General features: G+C 45.1%; 1 protein-coding gene across 2 annotated transcripts in view; it reads right to left on the bottom strand.

Moving 5' to 3' along the window:
* Window positions 1–23638, bottom strand: part of LOC146751310 (C-type lectin domain family 4 member G-like) — a 37186-nt gene extending 13548 nt beyond the window's left edge. The window contains exons 1-6 of one of the 2 annotated variants that reach the window (XM_085534824.1): window positions 23476–23638; window positions 19299–19349; window positions 17298–17417; window positions 8069–8116; window positions 5153–5266; window positions 2112–2174 (exon numbers count right to left, since the gene is read on the bottom strand). In XM_085534824.1, the coding sequence (XP_085390950.1) occupies window positions 2112–2174; window positions 5153–5266; window positions 8069–8116; window positions 17298–17417; window positions 19299–19349; window positions 23476–23551 (472 nt within the window). In that variant the 5' untranslated portion in view covers window positions 23552–23638. Of the gene's footprint in view, window positions 1–2111; window positions 2175–5152; window positions 5267–8068; window positions 8117–17297; window positions 17418–19298; window positions 19353–23475 lie in introns of both variants that reach the window. The other variant, XM_085534823.1, reaches the window with a different exon arrangement.
* Window positions 23639–26034: the final 2396 nt, after the last annotated feature.

Consider the following 26034-nt stretch of genomic DNA (forward strand, 5'->3'; position numbering starts at 1 on the left):
TAGCTCTTTATTGGGTCAGATTTCCTTCTTTCCATCCCATAATTGGGGTTAATTGGATCTCAGGGCCATTAATGGACGGAGAATGAAGGGTTGGCCAACTACACGTTGGGTTCTATGGGTCTTCAGCTCCTTATCAAGGCCATCAATGGGGTTAGGGTTAGGGTTAGGGTCAAAGAGTGAAGGGTTGGGTCAGATTTCCTTCTTTCCATCCCATAATTGGGGTTAATTGGGTCTCAGGGCCATTAATGGACGGAGAATGAAGGGTTGGCCAACTACACGTTGGGTCAGATTTCCTTCTTTCCATCGCATAATTGGGGTTAATTGGATCTCAGGGCCATTAATGGATGGAGAATGAAGGGTTGGCCAACTACACGTTGGGTTACCCCAATATTCAGCCCCTTCTCAAGGCCATCAATGGACAAAGACCAAAGGGTTGGCTAAGACTGAAGGGTTGGCCAACTACACGTTGGGTTCTATGGATCTTTAGCTCTTTATTGGGTCAGATTTCCTTCTTTCCATCCCATAATTGGGGTTAATTGGATCTCAGGGCCATTAATGGACGGAGAATGAAGGGTTGGCCAACTACACGTTGGGTTACCCCAATATTCGGCCCCTTATCAAGGCCATCAATGGGGTTAGGGTTAAGGTTAGGGTCAAAGATTGAAGGGTTGGCCAACTACACGTTAGGTCAGATTTCTTTCTTTCCATCCCATAATTGGGCTTATTTGGATCTCAGGGCCATTAATGGACGGAGAACGAAGGGTTGGCCAACTACACGTTGGGTCAGATTTCCTTCTTTCCATCGCATAATTGGGGTTAATTGGATCTCAAGGCCATTAATGGATGGAGAATGAAGGGTTGGCCAACTACACGTTGGGTTACCCCAATATTCAGCCCCTTATCAAGGCCATCAATGGGGTTAGGGTTAGGGTTAGGGTCAAAGAGTGAAGGGTTGGCCAACTACACGTTGGGTCATATTTCCTTCTTTCCATCCCATAATTGGGGTTAATTGGATCTCAGGGCCATTAATGGACGGAGAACGAAGGGTTGGCCAACTACACGTTGGGTTCTATGGGTCTTTAGCTCCTTATCAAGGCCATCAATGGGGTTAGGGTTAGGGTTAGGGTAGAAGAGTGAAGGGTTGGCCAACTACACGTTGGGTCAGATTTCGTTCCTTCCATCCCATAATTGAGGTTAATTGGATCTCAGGGCCATTAATGGACGGAGAACGAAGGGTTGGCCAACTACACGTTGGGTTACCCCAGTATTCAGCCCCTTATCAAGGCCATAAATGGACAAAGACTAAAAGGTTGGCAAAGACTGAAGGGTTGGCCAACTACACGTTGGGTTCTATGGGTCTTCAGCTCCTTATCAAGGCCATCAATGGGGTTAGGGTTAGGGTTAGGGTTAGGGTCAAAGAGTGAAGGGTTGGCCAACTACACGTTAAGTCAGATTTCCTTCTTTACATCCCATAATTGGGGTTAATTGGATCTCAGGGCCATTAATGGACGGAGAATGAAGGGTTGGCCAACTACACGTTGGGTTACCCCAATATTCAGCCCCTTATCAAGGCCATCAATGGGGTTAGGGTTAGGGTTAGGGTTAGGGCTTGGTTTAGGGTTAGGGTCAAAGACTTCGGGTTCCGTGGATCTTTAGCCCCTTATCAGGCCCATCAATGGATAAAGACCAAAGGGTTGGCAAAGACTGAAGGGTTGGCCAACTACACGTTGGGTTCTGTGGGTCTTCAGCTCCTTATCAAGGCCATCAATGGGGTTAGGGTTAGGATTAGGGTTAGGGTCAAAGAGTGAAGGGTTGGCCATCTACACGTTGGGTCAGATTTCCTTCTTTCCATCCCATAATTGGGGTTAATTGGATCTCAGGGCCATTAATGGACAAAGAACGAAGGGTTGGCCAACTACACGGTGGGTTCCTTGGATCTTCAGCTCCTTATCAAGGCCATCAATGGGGTTAGGGTTAGGGTTAGGGTCAAAGACTAAAGGGTTGGCCAACCTCTCTTTGAGTTCCATGGGTCTTTAGCTCCTTATCAGGCCCATCAATGGACAAAGGACCCAAACGTGAACATCAAGGCAATAAAACCCCAATGGACCTACTTTGAACCTGGCTCTGGGAGTAGTTCGACCTCAAGAGCTCCAGCTCCGCCATGATTTCCATCTCTGGAAGAGAAAAGATGGAAGAAACGAGGTGACGTCTATGAGCGAGGCCTATAAGTGACTGATTTAATGACTTGTGGGGCAGAGGGAATGGGGTTTGATATAGGGGAAGGGATATGGGGCGGCATAGGAACCATTGGGGAACACTAAAACCATCACGGTGAGGTTGGGAGCATTAAAACTCAATGGGAAGCAATGGAAGAAACGAGGTGATGTCTATGAGCGAGGCCCATAAGTGATTGATTTAATGACTTGTGGGGCAGAGGGAATGGGGTTTATATGGGGGAAGGGATATGGGGCAGCATAGGAACCATTGGGGAACCCTAAAACCATCATGGTGAGTTTGGGAGCATTAAAACTCAATGGGAAGCAATGGAAGAAACGAGGTGATGTCTATGAGCGAGGCCTAGAAGTGATTGATTTAATGACTTGTGGGGCAGAGGGAATGGGGTTTGATATTGGGGAAGGGATATGGGGCAGCATAGGAACCATTGGGGAACCCTAAAACCATCATAGTGAGGTTGGGAGCATTAAAACTCAATGGGAAGCAATGGAAGAAACGAGGTGACGTCTATGAGCGAGGCCTATAAGTGATTGATTTAATGACTTGTGGGGCAGAGGGAATGGGGTTTATATGGGGGGGGGGGATATGGGGCAGCATAGGAACCATTGGGGAACCCTAAAACCATCATGGTGAGGTTGGGAGCATTAAAACTCAATGGGAAGCAATGGAAGAAACGAGGTGGTGTCTATGAATGAGGCCCATAAGTGACTGATTTAATGACTTGTGGGGCAGAGGGAATGGGGATTATATGTGGGGGGGGGGGGATATGGGGCAGCATAGGAACCATTGGGGAACCCTAAAGCCACCATGGTAAGTTTGGGAGCATTAAAACTCAATTGGAAGCAATGGAAGTAAGTGATGTCTATGAGCGAGGCCTATAAGTGATTGATTTAATGACTTGTGGGGCAGAGGAAATGGGGTTTGATATTGGGGGAAGGGATATGGGGCAGCATAGGAACCATTGGGGAACCCTAAAACCATCACGGTGAGGTTGGGAGCATTAAAACTCAATGGGAGGCAATGGAAGTAAGTGATGTCTATGAGCGAGGCCTAGAAGTGATTGATTTAATGACTTGTGGGGCAGAGGGAATGGGGTTTGATATGGGGGGGGGGATATGGGGCAGCATAGGAACCATTGGGGAACCCTAAAACCATCATCGTGAGGTTGGGAGCATTAAAACTCAATGGGAAACAATGGAAGAAACGAGGTGACGTCTATGAATGAGGCCCATAAGTGATTGTTTAAAGACTTGTGGGGCAGAGGGAATGGGGTTTATATGGGGGAGGGATATGGGGCAGCATAGGAGCCATTGGGGAACCCTAAAACCATCACGGTGAGGATGGGAGCAATAAAACTCAATGGGAAGCAATGGAAGAAACGAGGTGACGTCTATGAGCGAGGCCTATAAGTGATTGATTTAATGACTTGTGGGGCAGAGGGAATGGGGTTTATATGGGGGGAGGGATATGGGGCAGCATAGGAACCATTGGGGAACCCTAAAACCATCACAGTGAGGTTGGGAGCATTAAAACTCAATGGGAAGCAATGGAAGTAAGTGATGTCTATGAGCGAGGCCTATAAGTAACTGATTTAATGACTTGTGGGGCAGAGGGAATGGGGTTTATATGGGGGGGGGGATATGGGGCAGCATAGGAACCATTGGGGAACCCTAAAACCATCACGGTGAGGTTGGGAGCATTAAAACTCAATGGGAAGCAATGGAAGTAAGTGATGTCTATGAGCGAGGCCTATAAGTGATTGATTTAATGACTTGTGGGGCAGAGGGAATGGGGTTTATATGGGGGGAGGGATATGGGGCAGCATAGGAACCATTGGGGAACCCTAAAACCATCACGGTGAGGTTGGGAGCATTAAAACTCAATGGGAAGCAATGGAAGAAACGAGGTGATGTCTATGAGCGAGGCCTATAAGTAATTGATTTAATGACTTGTGGGGCAGAGGGAATGGGGTTTGATATTGGGGGAGGGATATGGGACAGCATAGGAACCATTGGGGAACCCTAAAACCATCATAGTGAGGTTGGGAGCATTAAAACTCAATGGGAAGCAATGGAAGAAACGAGGTGATGTCTATGAGCGAGGCCTATAAGTGATTGTTTAAAGACTTGTGGGGCAGAGGGAATGGGGTTTATATGGGGGGAGGGATATGGGGCAGCATAGGAACCACTGAGGTACCCATAAAACCATCACGGTGAGGTTGGGAGCATTAAAACTCAATGGGTGGCAATGGAAGAAACAAGGTGACGTCTATGAGCGAGGCCTATAAGTGACTGATTTAATGACTTGTGGGGCAGAGGGAATGGGGTTTATATGGGGGAATGGGGGATATGGGGCAGCATAGGAACCATTGGGGAACCCTAAAGCCATCACAGTGAGGTTGGGAGCATTAAAACTCAATGGGAAGCAATGGAAGTAAGTGATGTCTATGAGCGAGGCCTATAAGTAATTGATTTAATGACTTGTGGGGCAGAGGGAATGGGGTTTTATATGGGGGGAGGGATATGGGGCAGCATAGGAACCATTGGGGAACCCTAAAACCATCATAGTGAGGTTGGGAGCATTAAAACTCAATGGGAAGCAATGGAAGAAACGAGGTGACGTCTATGAGCGAGGCCTATAAGTGATTGATTTAATGACTTGTGGGGCAGAGGGAATGGGGTTTGATATTGGGGAAGGGATATGGGGCAGCATAGGAACCATTGGGGAACCCTAAAATCATCATAGTGAGGTTGGGAACATTAAAACTCAATGGGAGGCAATGGAAGTAAATGAGGTTGTGAGCTACGGCCTCAAGTCATTCCAGCCAACAAATATCTTATTTTAGCACTAAAAATGCCCTTTTTTTTCACTATATTTCACCAATTCTGGTGTTTCGCCACCAAATGGGGCCACTCACGTTTCATCACGGCCAACACCAAAAGCAAAAGCCAAAGCAAGAAGCTCAGGGTCACCAGAACGTAAAGGATGGTCGACGATGGGCAACGACGTCCAGGGCTGGGCATGGGGTCACCTGCAGGGGGATCGAGATCTGGATCCATTGGATCCCATTGGGATCCCCCATTGATCCCTATTGGATCCCCCATTAATCCCTATGGGATCCCCCATTGATACCTATGGGATCCCCCATTGATCCCTATGGGATCCCCCATTGATCCCACTCCATTCGATCCCATTGGGATCCCCCATTATTCCCTATGGGATCCCCCATTATTCCCTATGGAATCCCGCACTGTTCCCATTCCATTCGATCCCATTGGGATCCCCCATTGATCCCATTCCATATAATCCCTATGGGATCCCCCATTAATCTCTTTGGGATCCCCCATTAATCCCTATGGGATCCTACATTAATCCCTATGGGATCCCCCATGGCCCCATTCCATTCGATCCCTTTGGGATCCCCCATTAATCCCTTTGGGATCCCCCATTATTCCCTATGGGATCCCCCATTAATCCCTTTGGGATCCCCCATTATTCCCTATGGGATCCCCCATTAATCCCTGTGGGATCCCCCATGGTCCCGTTCCATTCGATCCCTTTGGGATCCCCCATTAATCCCTATGGGATCCACCCTTGGTCCTATTCCATTGGATCCCATTGGGATCCCCCATGAATCCCGTTCCATTTGATCCCATTGGGATCCCAAAATTCATGGTCCTATTCCATTGGATCCCATTGGGATCCCCCATAGATCCCGTCCCATCTGATCCCTTTGGGATCCCCCATTAATCCCTTTGGGATCCCCCATTAGTCCCTATGGGATCCCCCATTGGTCCTATTCCATTGGATCCCATTGGGATCCCCCATTAATCCCTTTGGGATCCCTCATTTAAGACCAATGGGATGCCCCATTAATCCCTTTGGGATCCCCCATGATCCCATTCCATTCGATCCCATTGGGATCCCCCATTAATCCCTATGGGATCCTTCATTAAGACCTATGGGATCCCCCATTAATCCCTGTGGGATCCACCCTTGGTCCCATTCCATAGGATCCCATTGGGATCTCAAACTCCATGGTCCTGTTCCATTGGATCCCATTGGGATCCCAAAATCCATGGTCCTATTCCATACGATCCCTTTGGGATCCTCCATTAATCCAGTTCCATTTTATCCCATTGGGATCCCAAACTCCATGGTCCTATTCCATTGGATCCCATTGGGATCCCCCATTAATCCCTTTGGGATCCCTCATTTAAGACCTATGGGATTCCCCATTAATCCCTATGGGATCCCCCATTAATCCCTATGGGATCCCTCATTAAGACCTATGGGATCCCCCATTAATCCCTATGGGATCCCTCATTAAGACCTATGGGATCCCCCATTAAACCCTGTGGGATCCCCCATGGTCCCATTCCATAGGATCCCATTGGGATCCCAAACTTCATGGTCCTATTCCATTGGATCCCATTGGGATCCCAAAATCCATGGTCCCGTTCCATTTGATCCCATTGGGATCCCAAACTCCATGGTCCCGTTCCATTTGATCCCATTGGGATCCCCCATTGATCCCAATGGGATCCCCATTAATCCCTTTAGGATCCCCCATTGATCCCTATGGGATCCCCCATTGATCCCACTCCATTCGATCCCATTGGGATCCCCCATTATTCCCTATGGGATCCCGCACTGTTCCCATTCCATTCGATCCCATTGGGATCCCCCATTGCCCCATTCCATTTGATCCCTTTGGGATCCCCCATTAATCCCTTTGGGATCCCCCATTAAACCCTATGGGATCCTTCATTAAGACCTATGGGATCCCCCATTAATCCCTGTGGGATCCACCCTTGGTCCCATTCCATAGGATCCCATTGGGATCCCAAACTCCATGGTCCTATTCCATTGGATCCCATTGGGATCCCAAAATCCATGGTCCTATTCCATTGGATCCCATTGGGATCCCAAAATTCATGGTCCTATTCCATTGGATCCCATTGGGATCCCAAAATCCATGGTCCTATTCCATTGGATTCCATTGGGATCCCCCATTAATCCCTTTGGGATCCCCCATTAAACCCTATGGGATCCCTCATTAAGACCTATGGGATCCCCCATTGATCCCTTTGGGATCCCCCATGGTCCCGTTCCATTTGATCCCTTTGGGATCCCCCATTATTCCCTATGGGATCCCCCATTGATCCCATTCCATTTGATCCCTATGGGATCCCCCATTGATCCCTATTGGATCCCCCATTAATCCCTATGGGATCCCCCACTGATCCCTATGGGATCCCCCATTAATCCCATTGGGATCCCCCATTAATCCCTATTGGATCCCCCATTATTCCCTATGGGATCCCCCATTATTCCCTATGGGATCCCCCATTGACCCCTATGGGATCCCCATTATTCCCTATGGGATCCCCAGTTAATCCCTATGGGATTCCCCATTGATCCCTATGGGATCCCCCATTATTCCCTATGGGATCCCCCATTATTCCCTATGGGATCCCCATTATTCCCTATTGGATCCCCCATTAATCCCTATGGGATCCCCCATTAATCCCTATGGGATCCCCCATTATTCCCTATGGGATCCCCCATTGATCCCATTACATTTGATCCCTTTGGGATCCCCCATTGATCCCTATGGGATCCCCCATTAATCCCTATGGGATCCCCCATTATTCCCTATGGGATCCCCCATTAATCCCTATGGGATCCCCCATTGATCCCATTCCATTCGATCCCATTGGGATCCCCCATTATTCCCTATGGGATCCCCCATTAATCCCTATGGGATCCCCCATTGATCCCATTCCACTCGATCCCATTGGGATCCCCCATTGAATTCAATAGGACTCACCCGTCTTTACGGGGTTTGATGGCGCTTCCCCAGCCAAGATATAAACCCCTATAAAGAAATAGACCAAAATTGATGGTTTTAGGGTGATTTTGGGGTATTTTGGGGTGATTTTGGGGTATTTTAGGGTGTTTTGGGGTGTCTTACGAAGATTTTGGGGTATTTTAGGGCGATTTTGGGGTAGTTTGGGGTTTTTTAGGGTGATTTGTGTGTATTTTAGGGTGATATTGGGTTGATTTTGGGGTATTTTACGGAGGTTTTGGGGTATTTTAGGGGTTTTTTGGGGTGTTTTGGGGTGATTTTGTGTTTTTTTAGGGTGATTTTGGGGTATTTTAGGGTGTTTTTAGGGTATTTTGGGGTGTTTTGGGTTATTTTAGGGTGATTTTGGGGTGATTTGGGGGTATTTTAGGGTGATAACGGGGTATTTTCAGGTGATTTTGAGATGATTTTGGGATGATTTTGGGGTATTTTCAGGTGATTTTGGGGTATTTTAGGTTGTTTTTCGGTATTTTGGGGTGATTTTGAGTATTTTAGAGAGATTTGGGGGTATTTTGGGGTATTTTAGGGTGATTTTGTGGCATTTTAAAGTGATTTTGGGGTATTTTGTGGTGATTTTGGGGTATTTTAGGGTATTTTGGGATGTTTTGGGGGTATTTTAGGGTGATTTTGGGGTATTTTGGGGTGTTTTGGGGTATTTTGGGGTATTTGGGGGAATTTTTTTGGTATTTTGGGGTGATATTGGGGTATTTAAGGGTGTTTTTTAGGGTATTTGGGGGTTTTTTGGGTGTATTTTAGGGAGATATTGGGGCATTTTAGAGTGATTTATGGGTATTTCAGGGTGATAATGGGGTATTTTGAGGTGATTTTGAGGTGATTTTGGGGTATTTTGGGGTGTTATAGGGTGATCTTGGAGTATTTTAGGGAGATTTTGTGGTATTTTAGGGTGTTTTGGGTTATTTAAGGGTGATTTTAGGTTATTTTAGGGTGAATTTGGGGTATTTTAGAGTGATTTTGGGGTATTTTAGGGAGATTTTGGGGGTATTTTGTGATTTTGGGGTATATTACGGAGGTTTTGGGGTATTTAAGGGTGATTCCGGGGTACTTTAGGGTGAGCCTGGGGTACTTCAGGGTGTTTTTAGGCTATTTTGGGGTGTTTGGGGGTATTTTAGGGTGATTTTGGGGTATTTTGGGGTGATTTTGGGGTATTTTAGGGAGATTTTGGGGTATTTTGGGGGTTTTGGGGGTATTTTAGGGCGATTTGGGGGTATTTTAGGGTGATTTTGGGGTATTTTAGGGTGTTTTGGGGTATTTTAGGGTGTTTCTTGGGCATTTTAGGGTGATTTTGGGGTGTTTTGTGTTATTTTAGGGTGATTTTGGGGTGATTTGGGGGTATTTTAGGGTGATAACGGGGTATTTTCAGGTGATTTTGAGGTGATTTTGGGATGATTTTGGGGTATTTTAGGGTTTTTTGGGGTATTTTAGGGAGATTTTGGGGTATTTGGGGGTGTTTTGGGGGGTATTATAGGGTGTTTTGGGGTAACTTACGGAGATTTTGGGGTATTTTAGGGTGATTTTGGGGTATTTTCGGTTATTTTAGGGAGATTTTGGGGCATTTTGGGGTATTTTAGGATGATTTTAGTGTGATTTTGGGGTATTTTAGGGTGATATTGGGGTGATTTTAGGGTGATTATGGGTTATTTCAGGGTGATTTGGGGTTATTTTAGGGTGATTATGGGGTATTTTAGGGTGATTATGGGGTATTTTAGGGTGATTTTGGGGTATTTTGGGGTGATTTGGGAGTATCTTATGGAGATTTGGGGCTATTTTAGGGTGATTTTGGGGTTTTTTAGGGTGATTTTGGGGTATTTTAGGGTGATTTTGGGGTATTTTAGGGTATTTTGGGGTATTTTAGGGTGATTTTGGGGTATTTTGGTGTGATTTTGGGGTATTTTAGGGTGTTTTGGGGTATTTTGGGGTGATTTTGGGGTATTTTGGGGTATTTTAGGGTGATTTTGGGGTATTTTAGGGTGATTTTGGGGTATTTTAGGGTTTTTTGGGGTATTTTAGGGTTGTTTGGGGGTATTTTAGGGTGATTTGGGGGTATTTTAGGGAGATTTTGGGGTATTTTGGGGTATTTTAGGGTGATTTTGGGGTGTTTTAGGTTTTTTGGGGGGTATTTTAGGGTGATTTTTGGGTATTTTAGGGTTTTTTGGGGGTATTTTAGGGTGATTTTGGGGGTATTTTTGAGGTTTTTGGGGGGTATTTTAGGGAGATTTTGGGGTATTTTAGGGTGATTTTGGGGTGTTTTGGGGTATTTTATGGTGATTTTGGGGTATTTTGGGGTGTTTTGGGGTATTTTAGGGAGATTTTGGGGTATTTGGTTGATTTTGGGGTATTTTAGGGAGATTTTGGGTGTATTTTGTGGTGATTTTGGGACATTTTGGGGTGTTTTGGGGTATTTTGGGGTGTTTTTTGGGTATTTTGGAGTGTTTTTAAGTTTTTATAGGGTGATTTTGGGGTATTTTGGGGGTTTGGGGGTATTTTAGGGTGATTTTGGGGTATTTTGGGGTGATTTGGCGGTATTTTAGGGTGATTTTGGGGTATTTTGGGGTATTTTAGGGTGATTTTAGGTTATTTTAGGGTGATTTTGGGGTATTTTATGGAGATTTTGGGGTATAGGGGTGATTTTGGGGTATTTTGGGGTATTTTAGGGTGATATTGGGGTGATTTTAGGGTGATTTGGGGGAATAGGGGTGATTTTGGGGTATTTTGGCGTATTTTGGGGTGATATTAGGGTGATTTGGGGGTAGTTTAGGGTGATTTGGGGGTATTTTCAGTTGATTTTGGGGTATTTTGGCATGTTTTTAGGTTACTATAGTGTGATTTGGGGTATTTTAGTGTGATTTGGGGGGTATTTTAGGGTGTTTTTTGGTATTTTAGGGCGATTTTGGGGTATTTTGGGGTGATATGGGGGTATTCTAGGGTGATATTGGGGTATTTTGGGGTGATTTGGGGGTATTTTAGGGTGATTTTGGGGTGTTTTGGGGTGATTTGGGGGTATTTTAGGGTGATTTTGGGGTATTTTGGGGTGATATAGGGGGGTGATTTATGGGTGATTTTGGGGTATTTTAGGGTGATTTTGGGGTATTTTGGGGTGATTTTGGAGTATTTTATGGAGGTTTTGGGGTGTTTTAGGGTGATTTTGGGGTATTTTGTGGTGATTTTGGGGTATTTTACAGAGGTTTTGGGGTAGTTTAGGGTGATTTTGGGGTGATTTTGGGGTATTTTAGGGAGATTTTGGGGTATTTTGGGGTATTTTAGTGAGATTTGGGGGTATTTTGGGGTATTTTAGGGTTTTTTGGGGTAATTTAGGGTGATTTTGTGGTGTTTTGAGTATTTTGGGGTGATTTTGGGGGATTTTGGGGTATTTTAGGGTGATTTGGGGGTATAGGGGAGATTTTGGGGTGTTTTGTGGTGATTTTGGGGTATTTTAGGGTGTTTTGGGGTATTTTGGCATGTTTTGGGGTAATTTAGTGTGATTTTGGGGTATTTTGGTGTATTTTAGGGTGTTAATGGGGTGATTTTGGGGTGATAATGGGGTATTTTCGGGTGAGTTTGAGGTGATTTGGAGGTATTTTATGGTGTTTTTCGGTATTTTGGGGTGACATTGTGGTATTTTAGGGTGTTTTTTTGGTATTTTGGGGTGTTTTTTGGGTATTTTGGGGTGATTTGGGGGTATTTTGGGGTGTTTTTAGGTTATTATAGGGTGATGTAGGGGTATTTTTGCATGATTTTGGGGTGTTTTAGGGTGATTTTGGTATGATTTTGGGGTATTTTGGGTATTTTAGGGTGATATTGGGGTGATTTTGAGATGTTTTAGGGTGTTTTTCGGTATTCTAGGGTGATTTAGGGGTATTTTAGGGTGATTTTGGGGTATTTTGGGGGTGTTTTTAGGGTATTTTGGGTTGATTTGGGGTATTTTAGGGTGATTTTGGGGTATTGGGGTGATTTTGGGGTATTTTAGGGAGATTTTGGAATATTTTGGGGTATTTCAGTTGATTTTGGGGTATTTTAGGGTGATTTTGTGGTATTTTAGGGTAATGTTGGGGTATTTTGGGGTGATTTGGGGGTATTTGGGGGTATTTGGGGTTGTTTTTTGGGTATTTTGGGGAGATTTTGGGTGATTTGGGGGTATTTTGTGGTGATTTGGGGGTATTTTTGTTGTTTTTGGGGTATTTTAGGGTGATTTTGGTTTGATTTTGGGGTATTTTGGGGTGATTTGGGGGTATTTTAGGTAGTTTTTGGTGTATTTTGAGGTGATTTGGGGTGATTTGGGGGTATTTTGGGGTGAAATTGGGGTATTATGGGGTGATTTTGGGTATTTTGGGGTATTTTAGGGTGACATTGGGGTGATTTTAGGGTGATTGTTGGGTATTTTGGGGTGATTTTGAGGTGATTTTGGGGTGTTTTAGGGTGTTTTTCAGTATTTTAGGGTGATTTTGGGGTACTTTAGGGTGATTTTTGGGTCTTTTCAGGTGTTTTTAAGGGATTTTGGGGTGAATCTGGAGTATTTTGGGGTGATTTTGGGGTATTTTAGGGTGATTTTTGTGTGATTTTGGGGTATTTTGGGGAGATTTGGGGTGATTTGTGGGTATTTTGGGGTGATTTTGGAGTATTTTGGGGTGTTTTTAGGTTAATTTTCGGTTATTTTGGGGTATTTTGGGGTGATATTGGGGTATTTTGGGGTGTTTTTTGGGTATTTTGGGGTGATTTTGGTATTTTGGTGTGTTTTTAGGTTAATATAGGGTGATTTTGGGGTATTTTGGGGTGATATTGGGGTATTCTGGGGTGTTTTTAGGGTATTTTGGGGTATTTTGGGTGTTTTTAGTTAATTATGGGGTGATTTGGGGTATTTTGGGTTGTTTTGGGGGTATTTTGGGGTGTTTTAGGGGTATTTTGGGGGGTTTTTATGTTATTATAGAGTGGTTTTGGGGTATTTTGGAGTATTTTAGGGTGATTTTTGGGTATTTTGGGGTGATTCGGGTGTATTTTAGGGTGATATTGGGGTAATTTTAGGGTTATTATGGGGTATTTTCGGGTGATTTCGAGTTGATTTGGGGGTATTTTAGTGTGATTCTGGGGCATTTTAGGGTGATTTTGGGGTACTTGGGGGTGTTTTTAGGGTATTTTGGGGTGATTTTAGGGTATTTTGGGGTGTTTTTAGGTTAATATAGGGTGATTTGGGGTATTTTGGGGTATTTTAGGATAATTTTGGGGTATTATTGGGTGATTTTGGGGTATTTTAGGGTGATTTTGGTTTGATTTTGGGATATTTTGGGGTGATTTGGGGGTATTTTAGGGTGATTTGGGGGTATTTTAGGGTGATTTATGTTTGATTTTGGGGTATTTTGGGGTGATTTGTGGGTATTTTAGGTAGTTTTTGGTGTATTTTGAGGTGATTTGGGGTGAATTGGGGGTATTTTGGGGTGAAATTGGGGTATTTTGGGGTGATTTGGGGGTATTTTTTGTTGTTTTTGGGGTATTTTGGGGAGATTTGGGGTGATTTGGGGGTATTTTGAGGTGAAATTGGGGTATTTTGGGGTGATTTTGGGGTATTTTGAGGTGTTTTTAGGTTAATTTTCGGTTATTTTGGGGTATTTTGGGGTGATATTGGGGTATTTTGGGGTGTTTTTTGGGTATTTTGGGGTGATTTTGGTATTTTGGTGTGTTTTTAGGTTAATATAGGGTGATTTGGGGGTATTTTGGGGTGATATTGGGGTATTCTGGGGTGTTTTTATGGTATTTTGGGGTATTTTGGGGTGTTTTTAGGTAATTATAGGGTGATTTGGGGGTATTTTGGGATGTTTTTAGGGTATTTTGGGGTGATTTGGGGGTATTTTGGTGGGGGTTTAGGTTATTATAGGGTGATTTGGGGATATTTTGGGGTATTTTAGGGTGATTTTGGGGTATTTTGGGGTGATTTGGGTGTATTTTAGGGTGATATTGGGGTGATTTTAGTGATTATGGGGTATTTTCGGGTGATTTCGAGGTGATTTGGGGGTATTTTAGCGTGATTGTGGGGCACTTTAGGCTGATTTTGGGGTACTTGGGGGTGTTTTTAGGGTATTTTGGGGTGATTTGGGGGTATTTTGGGGTGTTTCTAGGTTAATATAGGGTGATTTGGGGTAATTTGGCGTATTTTAGGATAATTTTGGAGTATTATGGGGTGATTTGGAGGTATTTTAGGGTGATTTTGGTTTGATTTTGGGGTATTTTAGGGTGATTTTGGGGTATTTTAGGCTGATTTTGGGGTATTTCAGGGTGATTTTGGTTTGATTTTGGGGTATTTTGGGGTGATTTGGGGGTATTTTAGGTAGTTTTTGGTGTATTTTGAGGTGATTTGGGGTGATTTGGGGGTATTTTGGGATGAAATTGGGGTATTTTGGGGTGATTTGGGGGTATTTTTTGTTGTTTTTGGGGTATTTTGGGGAGATTTTGGGTGATTTTGGGGTATTTTGGCGTGATTTGGGGGTTTTGGGGGTTGTTTTTGGAGTATTTTGTAGAGATTTTGGGTGATTTGGGGGTATTTTGGGGTGATTTTGGTGTATTTTGGGGTGTTTTTAGGTTAATTTTTGGTTATTTTGGGGAATTTTGGAGTGATATTGGGGTATTTTGGGGTGTTTTTAGGGTATTTTGGGGTGTTTTTGGGGTATTTTGGGGTGATTTTGGTGTATTTTAGGGTGTTTTTAGGGTATTTTGGGGTGTTTTTGGGGTATTTTGGGGTGATTTTGGGGTATTTTGGGGTGTTTTTAGGTTAATATAAGGTGATTTTGTTGTATTTTGGGGTGATTTGAGGTATTTTAAAGTGATTTGGGGGTATTTTGGAGTGTTTTGGGGGTGTTTTGGGGAGATTTTGGGTGATTTGGGGGTATTTTGGGGTGATTTGGGGGTATTTTTTGTTGTTTTTGGGGTATTTTGGGTTCTTTTTGGGGTGATTTTGGAGTATTTTGGGGTGATTTGGGGGTATTTTAGGTAGTTTTTGGTGTATTTTGAGGTGATTTGGGGTGATTTGGGGGTATTTTAGGTTGTTTTGGGGGTATTTTGGGGAGATTTTGGGTGATTTGGGGGTATTTTACTGTGATCTGGGGGTATTTTTTGTTGTTTTGGGGGTATTTTGGGGAGATTTGGGGTGATTTGGGGGTATTTTGGGGTGATTTGGGGGGATTTTGGGTTGTTTTGGGGGTATTTTGGGGAGATTTTGGGTGATTTTGGGATATTTTGGGGTGATTTGGGGGTATTTTAGGGTGATTTTGGGGTATTTTGGGGAGATTTTGGGTGATTTGGGGGTATTTAGGGGTGATTTGGGGGTATTTTGGGGTGTTTTTAGGGTATTTTGGGGTATTTTGGGGTGTTTTTAGTTAATTATGGGGTGATTTTGGGGTATTTTGGGTTGTTTTGGGGGTATTTTGGGGTGTTTTTCGGGTATTTTGGGGGGGTTTTGGGGTATTATAGGGTGGTTTTGGGGTATTGTGGAGTATTTTAGGGTGATTTTGGCGTATTTTGGGGTGATTTGGGTGTATTTTAGGGTGATATTGGGGTGATTTTAGGGTGATTATGGGGTATTTTCGGGTGATTTCGAGGTGATTTGGGGGTATTTTAGGGTGATTCTGGGGCATTTTAGGGTGATTTTGGGGTACTTGGGGGTGTTTTTAGGGTATTTTGGGGTGATTTGTGGGTAGTTTGGGGTGTTTTTAGGTTAATATAGGGTGATTTGGGGTATTTTTGGGTATTTTAGGATATCTTTGTTGTATTATAGGGTGATTTGGGGGTATTTTAGGGTGATTTTGGTTTGATTTTGGGGTATTTTAGGGTGATTTTGGGGTATTTTAGAATGATTTTGGTTTGATTTTGGGGTATTTTGGGGTGATTTGGGGTATTTTAGGGTGTTTTTAGGTTATTATAGGGTGATTTGGGGGTATTTTAGGGTGATTTTAGGTTATTTTAGGGTGATTTTGGGGTATTTTAGGTAGTGTTTGGTGTATTTTGAGGTGATTTGGGGTGATTTGGGGGTATTTTGGGGTGAAATTGGGGTATTTTGGGGTGATTTTGGGGTATTTTGGGTTGTTTTTGTGGTGATTTGGGGGTATTTTGGGGTGATTTTGGGGTATTTTACTGTGATTTGGGGGTATTTGGTGTTGTTTTGGGGGTATTTTGGGCAGATTTGGGGTGATTTGGGGGTATTTGGGGGTGATTTGGGGGTATTTTGGGGTGATTTGGGGGTATTTTGGGGAGATTTTGGGTGATTTGGGGGTATTTTTGGGTGATTTTGGGGTATTTGGTGTTGTTTTTGGAGTATTTTGGGGTATTTTGGTGTGATTTGGGGGTATTCTGGGGTGATTTGGGGGTATTTTTTGTTGTTTTGGGGGTATTTTGGGGAGATTTTGGGTGATTTTGGGGTATTTTGGGGTGATTTGGGGGTATTTTAGGTTGTTTTGGGGTTTTTTGGGGAGATTTTGGGTGATTTGGGGGTATTTTACTGTGATTTGGGGGTATTTGGTGTTGTTTTGGGGGTATTTTGGGCAGATTTGGGGTGATTTGGGGGTATTTTGGGGTGAAATTGGGGTATTTTGGGGTGATTTGGGGTATTTTTTGTTGTTTTTGGGGTATTTTGAGGTGATTTGGGGTGATTTGGGGGTATTTTGGGGTGAAATTGGGGTATTTTGGGGTGATTTGGGGGTATTTTTTGTTGTTTTGGGGGTATTTTGGGGTGATTTGGGGTGATTTGGGGGTATTTTGGGGTGATTTGGGGGGATTTTGGGTTGTTTTGGGGGTATTTTGGGGAGATTTTGGGTGATTTTGGGGTATTTTGGGGTGATTTGGGGGTATTTTAGGTAGTTTTTGGTGTATTTTGAGGTGATTTGGGGTGATTTGGGGGTATTTGGGGGTGAAATTGGGGTATTTTGGGTTGTTTTGGGTGTATTTTGGGGAGATTTTGGGTGATTTTGGGGTATTTTAGGGTGATTTGGGGGTATTTGGGGTTGTTTTTGGGGTATTTTGGGGATATTTTGGGTGATTTGGGGGCATTTTTTGTTGTTTTTGGGGTATTTTGGGGAGATTTTGGGTGATTTGGGGGTATTTTGGGGTGATTTGGGGCTATTTTAGGTTGTTTGGGTTGTATTTTGAGGTGATTTGGGGGTACTTTGGGGTGAAATTGGGGGGATTTGGGTCCTACCTGCGCTTCCCCCTTTGCTCTGTAGATTCTCATTGGATGGGGCTGGTTTGGAGCCACGATCCGACCCCGACACCGAGACGTCGTCGTAGTCGTCGTCATCAGCAAAGCTGTCGGGGGACGCTATGGGGCAGAGGACAATATATGGGGCAGGGGACAATATATGGGGCAGGGAACAATATATATAGGGCAGAACAATATATGGGGCAGAGGACAATATATGGGGCAGAACAAGATATGGGATAGGGAACAATATATGGGGCAGGGAACAATATATGGGGTAGGGAACAATATATGGGGCAGAGGACAAGATATGGGGCAGAACAATGTATGGGGCTGGACATCATATGGGGCAGAACAATATATGGGATAGTGAACAATATATGGGGCAGGGAACAATATATGGGGCAGAGGACAATATATGGGGTAGGGAACAATATATGGGGCAGGGAACAATATATGGGGCAGAACAAGATATGGGGCAGAGGACAATATATGGGGCAGAGGACAATATATGGGGCAGAACAAGATATGGGGTAGGGAGCAATATATGGGGCAGAGGACAATATATGGGGCAGGGAACAATATATGGGGCAGAGGACAAGATATGGGGCAGAACAATGTATGGGGCTGGACATCATATGGGGTAGAGAACAATATATGGGGCAGAGGACAATATATGGGGCAGGGAACAATATATGGGGCAGAACAATATATGGGGCAGAGGACAGTATATGGGGTAGGGAACAATATATGGGGTAGGGAACAATATATGGGGCAGAGGACAAGATATGGGGCAGAGGACAATATATGGGGCAGAACATTATATGGGGCAGAACAATATATGGGGCAGAACAATATATGGGGTAGGGAACAAGATATGGGGCAGAGAACAAGATATGGGGCAGAACAAGATATGGGGCAGAACAAGATATGGGCCAGGGAAAAATATATGGGGCAGAACAAGATATGGGGCAGGGAACAATATATGGGGCAGAACAATATATGGGGTAGGGAACAATATATGGGGCAGAACAATATATGGGGCAGAGGACAACATATGGGGAAGAACAATGTATGGGTCAGGGAATAATATATGGGGCAGAACAATATATGGGGCAGAGGACAATATATGGGGCAGAGGACGAGATATGGGGCAGGGAACAATATATGGGGCAGAACAATATATGGGGTAGGGAACAATATATGGGGCAGAACAATGTATGGGGCTGGACATCATATGGGGCAGAGAACAAGGTATGGGGCAAAGAACAATATATGGGGCTGAGAACAACTTATGGGGCAGAGGACAATATATGGGGCAGAACAATGTATGGGGCAGAGAACAATATATGGGGCTGAGAACAATATATGGGGCAGGGAACAATATATGGGGCAGAGGACAATGTATGGGGCAGAACAATATATGGGGCAGGGAAAAATATATGGGGCAGAACAAGATATGGGGCAGGGAACAATATATGGGGCAGAGATATGGGGTGATCCCATTGGCGGATCCCTTCCATTGCTGTGATCCCATTGGATGATCCCTTCCATTGCTGTGATCCCATTGGATCCCTTCCATTGGGTGGATCCCATTGGAGGATCCCTTCCATCGCTGTGATCCCATTGGTGGATCCCTCCCATTGGTGCGATCCCATTGGTGGATCCCTCCCATTGGGTGGATCCCATTGGTGGATCCCTCCCATTGGGTTGATCCCATTGGGTGATCCCTTCCATTGCTGTGATCCCATTGGTGGATCCCTCCCATTGGGTTGATCCCATTGGTGGATCCCTCCCATTGGGTTGATCCCATTGGAGGATCCCTTCCATTGCCTTGCTCCCATTGGTGGATTTTGGGATTGAATATCTCCCATCCAACCAATCCCATCCATCTTTAATCAATCCCCATTGGATTCTATGGGTGCTAAGGACCCATTTTAGGGCAAAAAAGTGAAAAATTGGGTCAAAAAAGGCCAAAAAAGGGGAAAATTAAGGACTCACCCGACCTGAAGGGACCAATGGGAGCCACGTTACCTGCGACCGAGTAAATCCCTGCTGGAAAATGGGGCAAAAAAGGGCGATTTTGGGTCATTTTAGGCAAGAATAGGGGTGAAATGGGGCAAAAAAGGGCGATTTTGGGTCATTTTAGGTAAGAATAGGGGGGAAATGGGGCAAAAAAGGGCGATTATGGGTCATTTTATGGAAAAATAGGGGGGAAATGGGGCAAAAATTGGTGATTTTGGGTCATTTTAGGGAAGAATAGGGGGGAAATGGGGCAAAAAAGGGCGATTTTGGGTCATTTTAAGCAATAATAGGAATGAAATGGGGCAAAAAAGGGCGATTTTGGGTCATTTTAGGCAAGAATAGGGGGGAAAATGGGGCAAAAAAGGGCGATTTTGGGTCATTTTAGGCAAGAATTGGGGGGAAATGGGGCAAAAATGGGCGATTTTGGGTCATTTTATGCAAGAATAGGGGGAAATGGGGCAAAAAAGGGCGATTTTGGGTCATTTTAGGCAAGAATAGGGTGGAAATGAGGCAAAAAAGGGCGATTTTGGGTCATTTTAGGCAAGAATAGGGGGGAAATGGGGCAAAAAAGGGCGATTTTGGGTCATTTTAGGCAAGAATAGGGGAGAAATGGGGCAAAAAAGGGCGATTTTGGGTCATTTTTAGCAGGAATAGGGGGGAAATGGGGCCAAAAAGGGCGATTTTGGGTCATTTTAAGGAAGAATAGGGGGGAAATGGGGCAAAAAAGGGCGATTTTGGGTCATTTTAGGCAAGAATAGGGGGGAAATGGGGCAAAAATGGGCGATTTTGGGTAATTTTAGGCAAGAATAGGGGGGAAATGGGGCAAAAAAGGGCGATTTGGGGTCATTTTAAGCAAGAATAGGGGTGAAATGGGGCAAAAAAGGGCGATTTTGGGTTATTTAAAGCATAAATAGGGGGAGAAATTAGGCAAAAAAGGGCGATTTTGGGTCATTTTAGGCAGAAATAGGGCTGAAATGGGGCAAAAAAGGGCGATTTTGGGTCATTTTTAGGCAAGAATAGTGGGGAAATGGGGCAAAAAAGGGCGATTTTGGGTCATTTTAGGGAAGAATAGGGGGGAAATGAGGCAAAAAAGGGCGATTTTGGGTCATTTTAGGGAAGAATATAAGGGAAATGGGGCAAAAAAGGGCGATTTTGGGTCATTTTTAGGCAAGAATAGGGGGGAAATGGGGCAAAAAAGGGCGATTTTGGGTCATTTTAAGCAAGAATAGGGGGGAAATGAGGCAAAAAAGGGCGATTTTGGGTCATTTTAGGCAAGAATAGGGGTGAAATGGGGCAAAAAAGGGCGATTTTGGGTCATTTTAGGCAAGAATAGGGGGAAATGGGGCAAAAATTGGGCGATTTTGGGTCATTTTAAGCAAGAATAGGGGGGAAATGGGGCAAAAAAGGGCGATTTTGAGTCATTTTAAGCGAGAATAGGGGGGAAATGGGGCAAAAATGGGCGATTTTGGGTCATTTTAGGCGAGAATATGGGAGAAATGGGGCAAAAATGGGCGATTTTGGGTCATTTTAGGCAAGAATAGGGGGGAAATGGGGCAAAAATGGGCGATTTGGGGTAATTTTAGCCAAGAATAGGGGGAAAATGGGGCAAAAAAGGGCGAATTTGGGTCATTTTAGGCAAGAATAGGGGGGAAATGGGGCAAAAAAGGGCGATTTTGGGTCATTTTAAGGAAAAATAGGGGGGAAATGGGGCAAAAAAGGGTGATTTTGGGTCATTTTAAGCAGGAATAGGGGTGAAATGGGGCAAAAACGGGCGAATTTGGGTCATTTTAGGCAAGAATAGGGGGGAAATGGGCAAAAAAGGGCGATTTTGGGTCATTTTAGGCAATAATAGGGGGGAAATGGGGCAAAAAAGGGCGAATTTGGGTCATTTTATGCAAGAATAGGGGGGAAATGAGGCAAAAATGGGCGATTTTGGGTTATTTTAGGCAAGAATAGGGGGGAAATGGGGCAAAAAAGGGCGATTTTGGGTCATTTTAAGCAAGAAATAGGGGAGAAATGGGGGAAAAAAGGGCAATTTTGGGTGATTTTAAGCAAGAATAGGGGGAAAATGGGGCAAAAAAGGGCGATTTTGGGTCATATTAGAAAAGAATTGGGGGAAAATGGGGCAAAAAAGGGCGATTTTGGGTCATTTTAGGCAAGAAATAGGGGTTGAAAATGGGGCAAAAAAGGGCGATTTTGGGTCATTTTAAGCAAGAATAGGGGGGAAATGGGGCAAAAAAGGGCGATTTTGGGTAATTTAAAGCAAGAATAGGGGGGAAATGGGGCAAAAAAGGCCGATTTTGGGTCATTTTAGGCAAGAATAGGGGTGGAATGGGGCAAAAAAGGGCGATTTGGGGTCATTTTAGGCAAGAATAGGGGGGAAATGGGGCAAAAATGGGCGATTTTGGGTCATTTAAAGCATAAATAGGGGGAAATGGGGCAAAAAAGGGCGATTTTGGGTCATTTTAGGCAAGAATAGGGGGGAAATGGGGCAAAAAAGGGCGATTTTGGGTCATTTTAAGCAAGAATAGGGGTGAAATGGGGCAGAAATGGGAGATTTCAGGTCAATTTAAGGGAGAATAGGGGGGAAATGGGGCAAAAATTGGCGATTTTGGGTCATTTTAGGCAAGAATAGGGTGGAAATGGGGCAAAAATTGGCGATTTTGGGTCATTTTAGGCAAGAATAGGGGGGAAATGGGGCAAAAAAGGGCGATTTTGGGTCATTTTAAGCAAAAGTAGGGGTGAAATGGGGCAAAAAAGGGTGAATTTGGGTCATTTTAAGCAAGAATAGGAAGAATAACACCAATATGGATTCAGCATTGAGGTTGGTTGGGAAATGGGGCAAAAACTGGCGATTTTGGGTCATTTTAAGCCAGAATAAGAGCAATATGGATTCAAATAACACCAATATGGATTCAGCATGGAGGTTGGGGGGTGAAATGGGGCAAAAACCAGTGATTTTGGGTCATTTTAAGCCAGAATAACAAGAATAACACCAATATGGATTCAACATGGAGGATGGGGGGTGAAATGGGGCAAAAACGGGCAATTTTGGGTCATTTTAAGCCAGAATAAGAGCAATATGGATTCAAATAACACCCATCTGTATTCAGCATGGACGCTGTGGGGTGAAATGGGAAAAAAAAGGCAATTTTGGGTCATTTTAAACAAGATTAGCAAGAATAGCACCAATATGGATTCAGCATGGAGGCTGGGGGGGAAATGGGGCAAAAATGGGCAATTTTGGGTCATTTTAAGCCAGAATAAGAGCAATATGGATTCAAATAACACCAATATGGATTCAGCATGGAGGTTGGGGGGTGAAATGGGGCAAAAATGGGCAATTTTGGGTCATTTTAAGCAAGATTAGCAAGAATAACACCAATATGGATTCAACATGGAGGTTGGAGGGTGAAATGGGGCAAAACCGGTCGATTTTGGGTCATTTTAGGCAGGAATAACAAGAATAACACCAATATGGATTCAACATGGAGGTTGGGGGGGAAATGGGGCAAAAATGGGTGATTTTGGGTCATTTTAAGCCAGAATAGCAAGAATAACATCAATATGGATTCAGTATGGGGGAGGGGGGTGGGGATATGGGGCAAAAACTGGCGATTTTGGGTCATTTTAAGCCAGAATAAGAGCAATATGGATTCCAATAACACCCATCTGTATTCAGCATGGAGGTTGGGTGGTGAAATGGGGCAAAAATGGGTGATTTTGGGTCATTTTAAGCAAGATTAGCAAGAATAACACCAATATGGAATCAGCATTGAGGGTGAGGGATGAAATGGGGCAAAACCGGGCGATTTTGGGTCATTTTAGGCAGGAATAACAAGAATAACACCAATATGGATTCAGCATGGAGGTTGGGGGGGAAATGGGGCAAAAAAGGGCGATTTTGGGTCATTTTAAGGAAGAATAGGGGGGAAATGGGGCAAAAAAGGACGATTTGGGGTCATTTTAAGCAAGAATAGGGGTGAAATGGGGCAAAAAAGGGCGATTTTGGGTCATTTTAAGCAAGAAAACACCCATATTTAGTCCCATTCTCCCTTGCTCCACCCAGCATCAATACACACAACAACCCTCCCCTCCTCCCACCCAACCAAAGAAACAGCCCCAAAATCGTCTTTTTTCACCCCAAATTTACCTGCTTGTCTCGCCAACCTCTTGGCTGGGATGGGAGGGGGACCCAACCAGTTGCCATAAGTCTCTTGTAGGGCCATGGAAGATCCGGATCCGACCCTAAACCATCCTATAAACCATCCTATATCTCATTGAACCCTATGGGAACCCTATGAACCCGGAACCGCCTCCGGTTCCGCCCCATATTGGGTTCAGCCCCATATTAAAGGGTTCCGCCCCATATTAAAGGGTTCTACCCCATATTGGGTTCGGCCCCATATTAAAGGGTTCCGCCCCATATTGGGTTCCACCCCATATTGGGTTCAGCCCCATATCGGGTTCCGCCCCATATTGGGTTCAGCCCCATATTGGGTTCCGCCCCATATCGGGTTCAGCCCCATATTAAAGGGTTCAGCCCCATATTAAAGGGTTCCGCCCCATATTAAAGGGTTCGGCCCCATATTGGGTTTGGCCCCATATTGGGTTCAGCCCCATATTGGGTTTGGGCCCATATCGGGTTCTGCCCCATATCGGGTTCTGCCCCATATTAAAGGGTTCAGCCCCATATTAAAGGGTTCGGCCCCATATCGGGTTCCACTCCATATTAAAGGGTTTGGGCCCATATTGGGTTTGGCCCCATATCGGGTTCCGCCCCATATTGGGTTCAGCCCCATATTGGGTTCAGCCCCATATTAAAGGGTTCCGCCCCATATTGGGTTTGGCCCCATATCGGGTTCCGCCCCATATTGGGTTTGGGCCCATATCAGGTTCCGCCCCATATCGGGTTCCGCCCCATATCGGGTTCAGCCCCATATTAAAGGGTTCCGCCCCATATTGGGTTCCGCCCCATATTGGGTTTGGCCCCATATTGGGTTCCGCCCCATAAAAGGTTTCAGTTCCCCTTATGAGGGTCTATGGGGTTTTGTCTTATTAATACAGACCCGGAACCGCCCTATATTGGGTTTGGCCCCATATCGGGTTCTGCCCCATATTGGGTTCGGCCCCATATTAAAGGGTTCTACCCCATATTGGGTTTGGCCCCATATTGGGTTCCGCCCCATATTGGGTTCTGCCCCATATTAAAGGGTTCTACCCCATATTGGGTTTGGCCCCATATTGGGTTCTGCCCCATATTGGGTTCAGCCCCATATTAAAGGGTTCCGCCCTATATTGGGTTTGGCCCCATATTGGGTTCTGCCCTATATTGGGTTCCGCCCCATATTAGGTTTGGGCCCATATTGGGTTCCGCCCCATAAAAGGTTTCAGTTCCCCTTAAGAGGGTCTATGGGGTTTTGTCGTATTAATCCGGACCCGGAACCGCCTCCGGTTCCGCCCCATATTAAAGGGTTCCGCCCCATATTAAAGGGTTTGGGCCCATATTGGGTTCCGCCCCATATCAGGTTCCGCCCCATATCAGGTTCCGCCCCATATTAAAGGGTTTGGGCCCATATCGGGTTCCACCCCACATTGGGTTCTGCCCCATATTGGGTTCCGCCCCATATTGGGTTTGGCCCCATATCGGGTTCCGCCCCATATCGGGTTCAGCCCCATATTAAAGGGTTCCGCCCCATATTGGGTTCCGCCCCATATTGGGTTCCGCCCCATATCGGGTTCCGCCCCATATTGGGTTCGGCCCCATATTGGGTTCGGCCCCATATCAGGTTCAGCCCCATATCGGGTTCAGCCCCATATTAAAGGGTTCCGCCCCATATTGGGTTCCGCCCCATATTAAAGGGTTCCGCCCCATATTGGGTTTGGCCCCATATTGGGTTCCGCCCCATATTGGGTTTGGCCCCACATTGGGTTCTGCCCCATATTAAAGGGTTCCGCCCCATATCGGGTCCCGCCCCATATTGGGTTTGGCCCCATATTGGGTTCAGCCCCATATTAAAGGGTTCCGCCCCATATTGGGTTTGGCCCCATATTGGGTTCCGCCCCATATTGGGTTTGGCCCCATATTGGGTTCCGCCCCATATTGGGTTTGGCCCCACATTGGGTTCTGCCCCATATTAAAGGGTTCCACCCCATATTGGGTTTGGCCCCATATTGGGTTCCGCCCCATATTGGGTTTGGGCCCATATTGGGTCCCGCCCCACATTGGGTTCTGCCCCATATTGGGTTCCGCCCCATATTGGGTTCAGCCCCATATTGGGTTCCGCCCCATATTGGGTTCCACCCCATATTAAAGGGTTCCGCCCCATATCGGGTTCCGCCCCATATTGGGTTCGGCCCCATATTAAAGGGTTCAGCCCCATATTAAAGGGTTCTACCCCATATTGGGTTCCGCCCCATATTGGGTTCAGCCCCATATTAAAGGGTTCCGCCCCATATTGGGTTTGGCCCCATATTGGGTTCCGCCCCACAAAAGGTTTCAGTTCCCCTTAAGAGGGTCTATGGGGTTTTGTCGTATTAATCCGGACCCGGAAACGCCTCCGGTTCCGCCCCATATTAAAGGGTTCCGCCCCATATTAAAGGGTTCCGCCCCATATTGGGTTCAGCCCCATATTAAAGGGTTCCGCCCCATATTGGGTTTGGCCCCATATTGGGTTCCGCCCCATATTAAAGGGTTCCGCCCCATATCAGG

This window comes from Coturnix japonica, unplaced genomic scaffold, assembly GCF_054131305.1.
Source record: "Coturnix japonica strain WE unplaced genomic scaffold, WE-NBRP24 Scf101, whole genome shotgun sequence".
Lineage (NCBI taxonomy): Eukaryota > Metazoa > Chordata > Aves > Galliformes > Phasianidae > Coturnix > Coturnix japonica.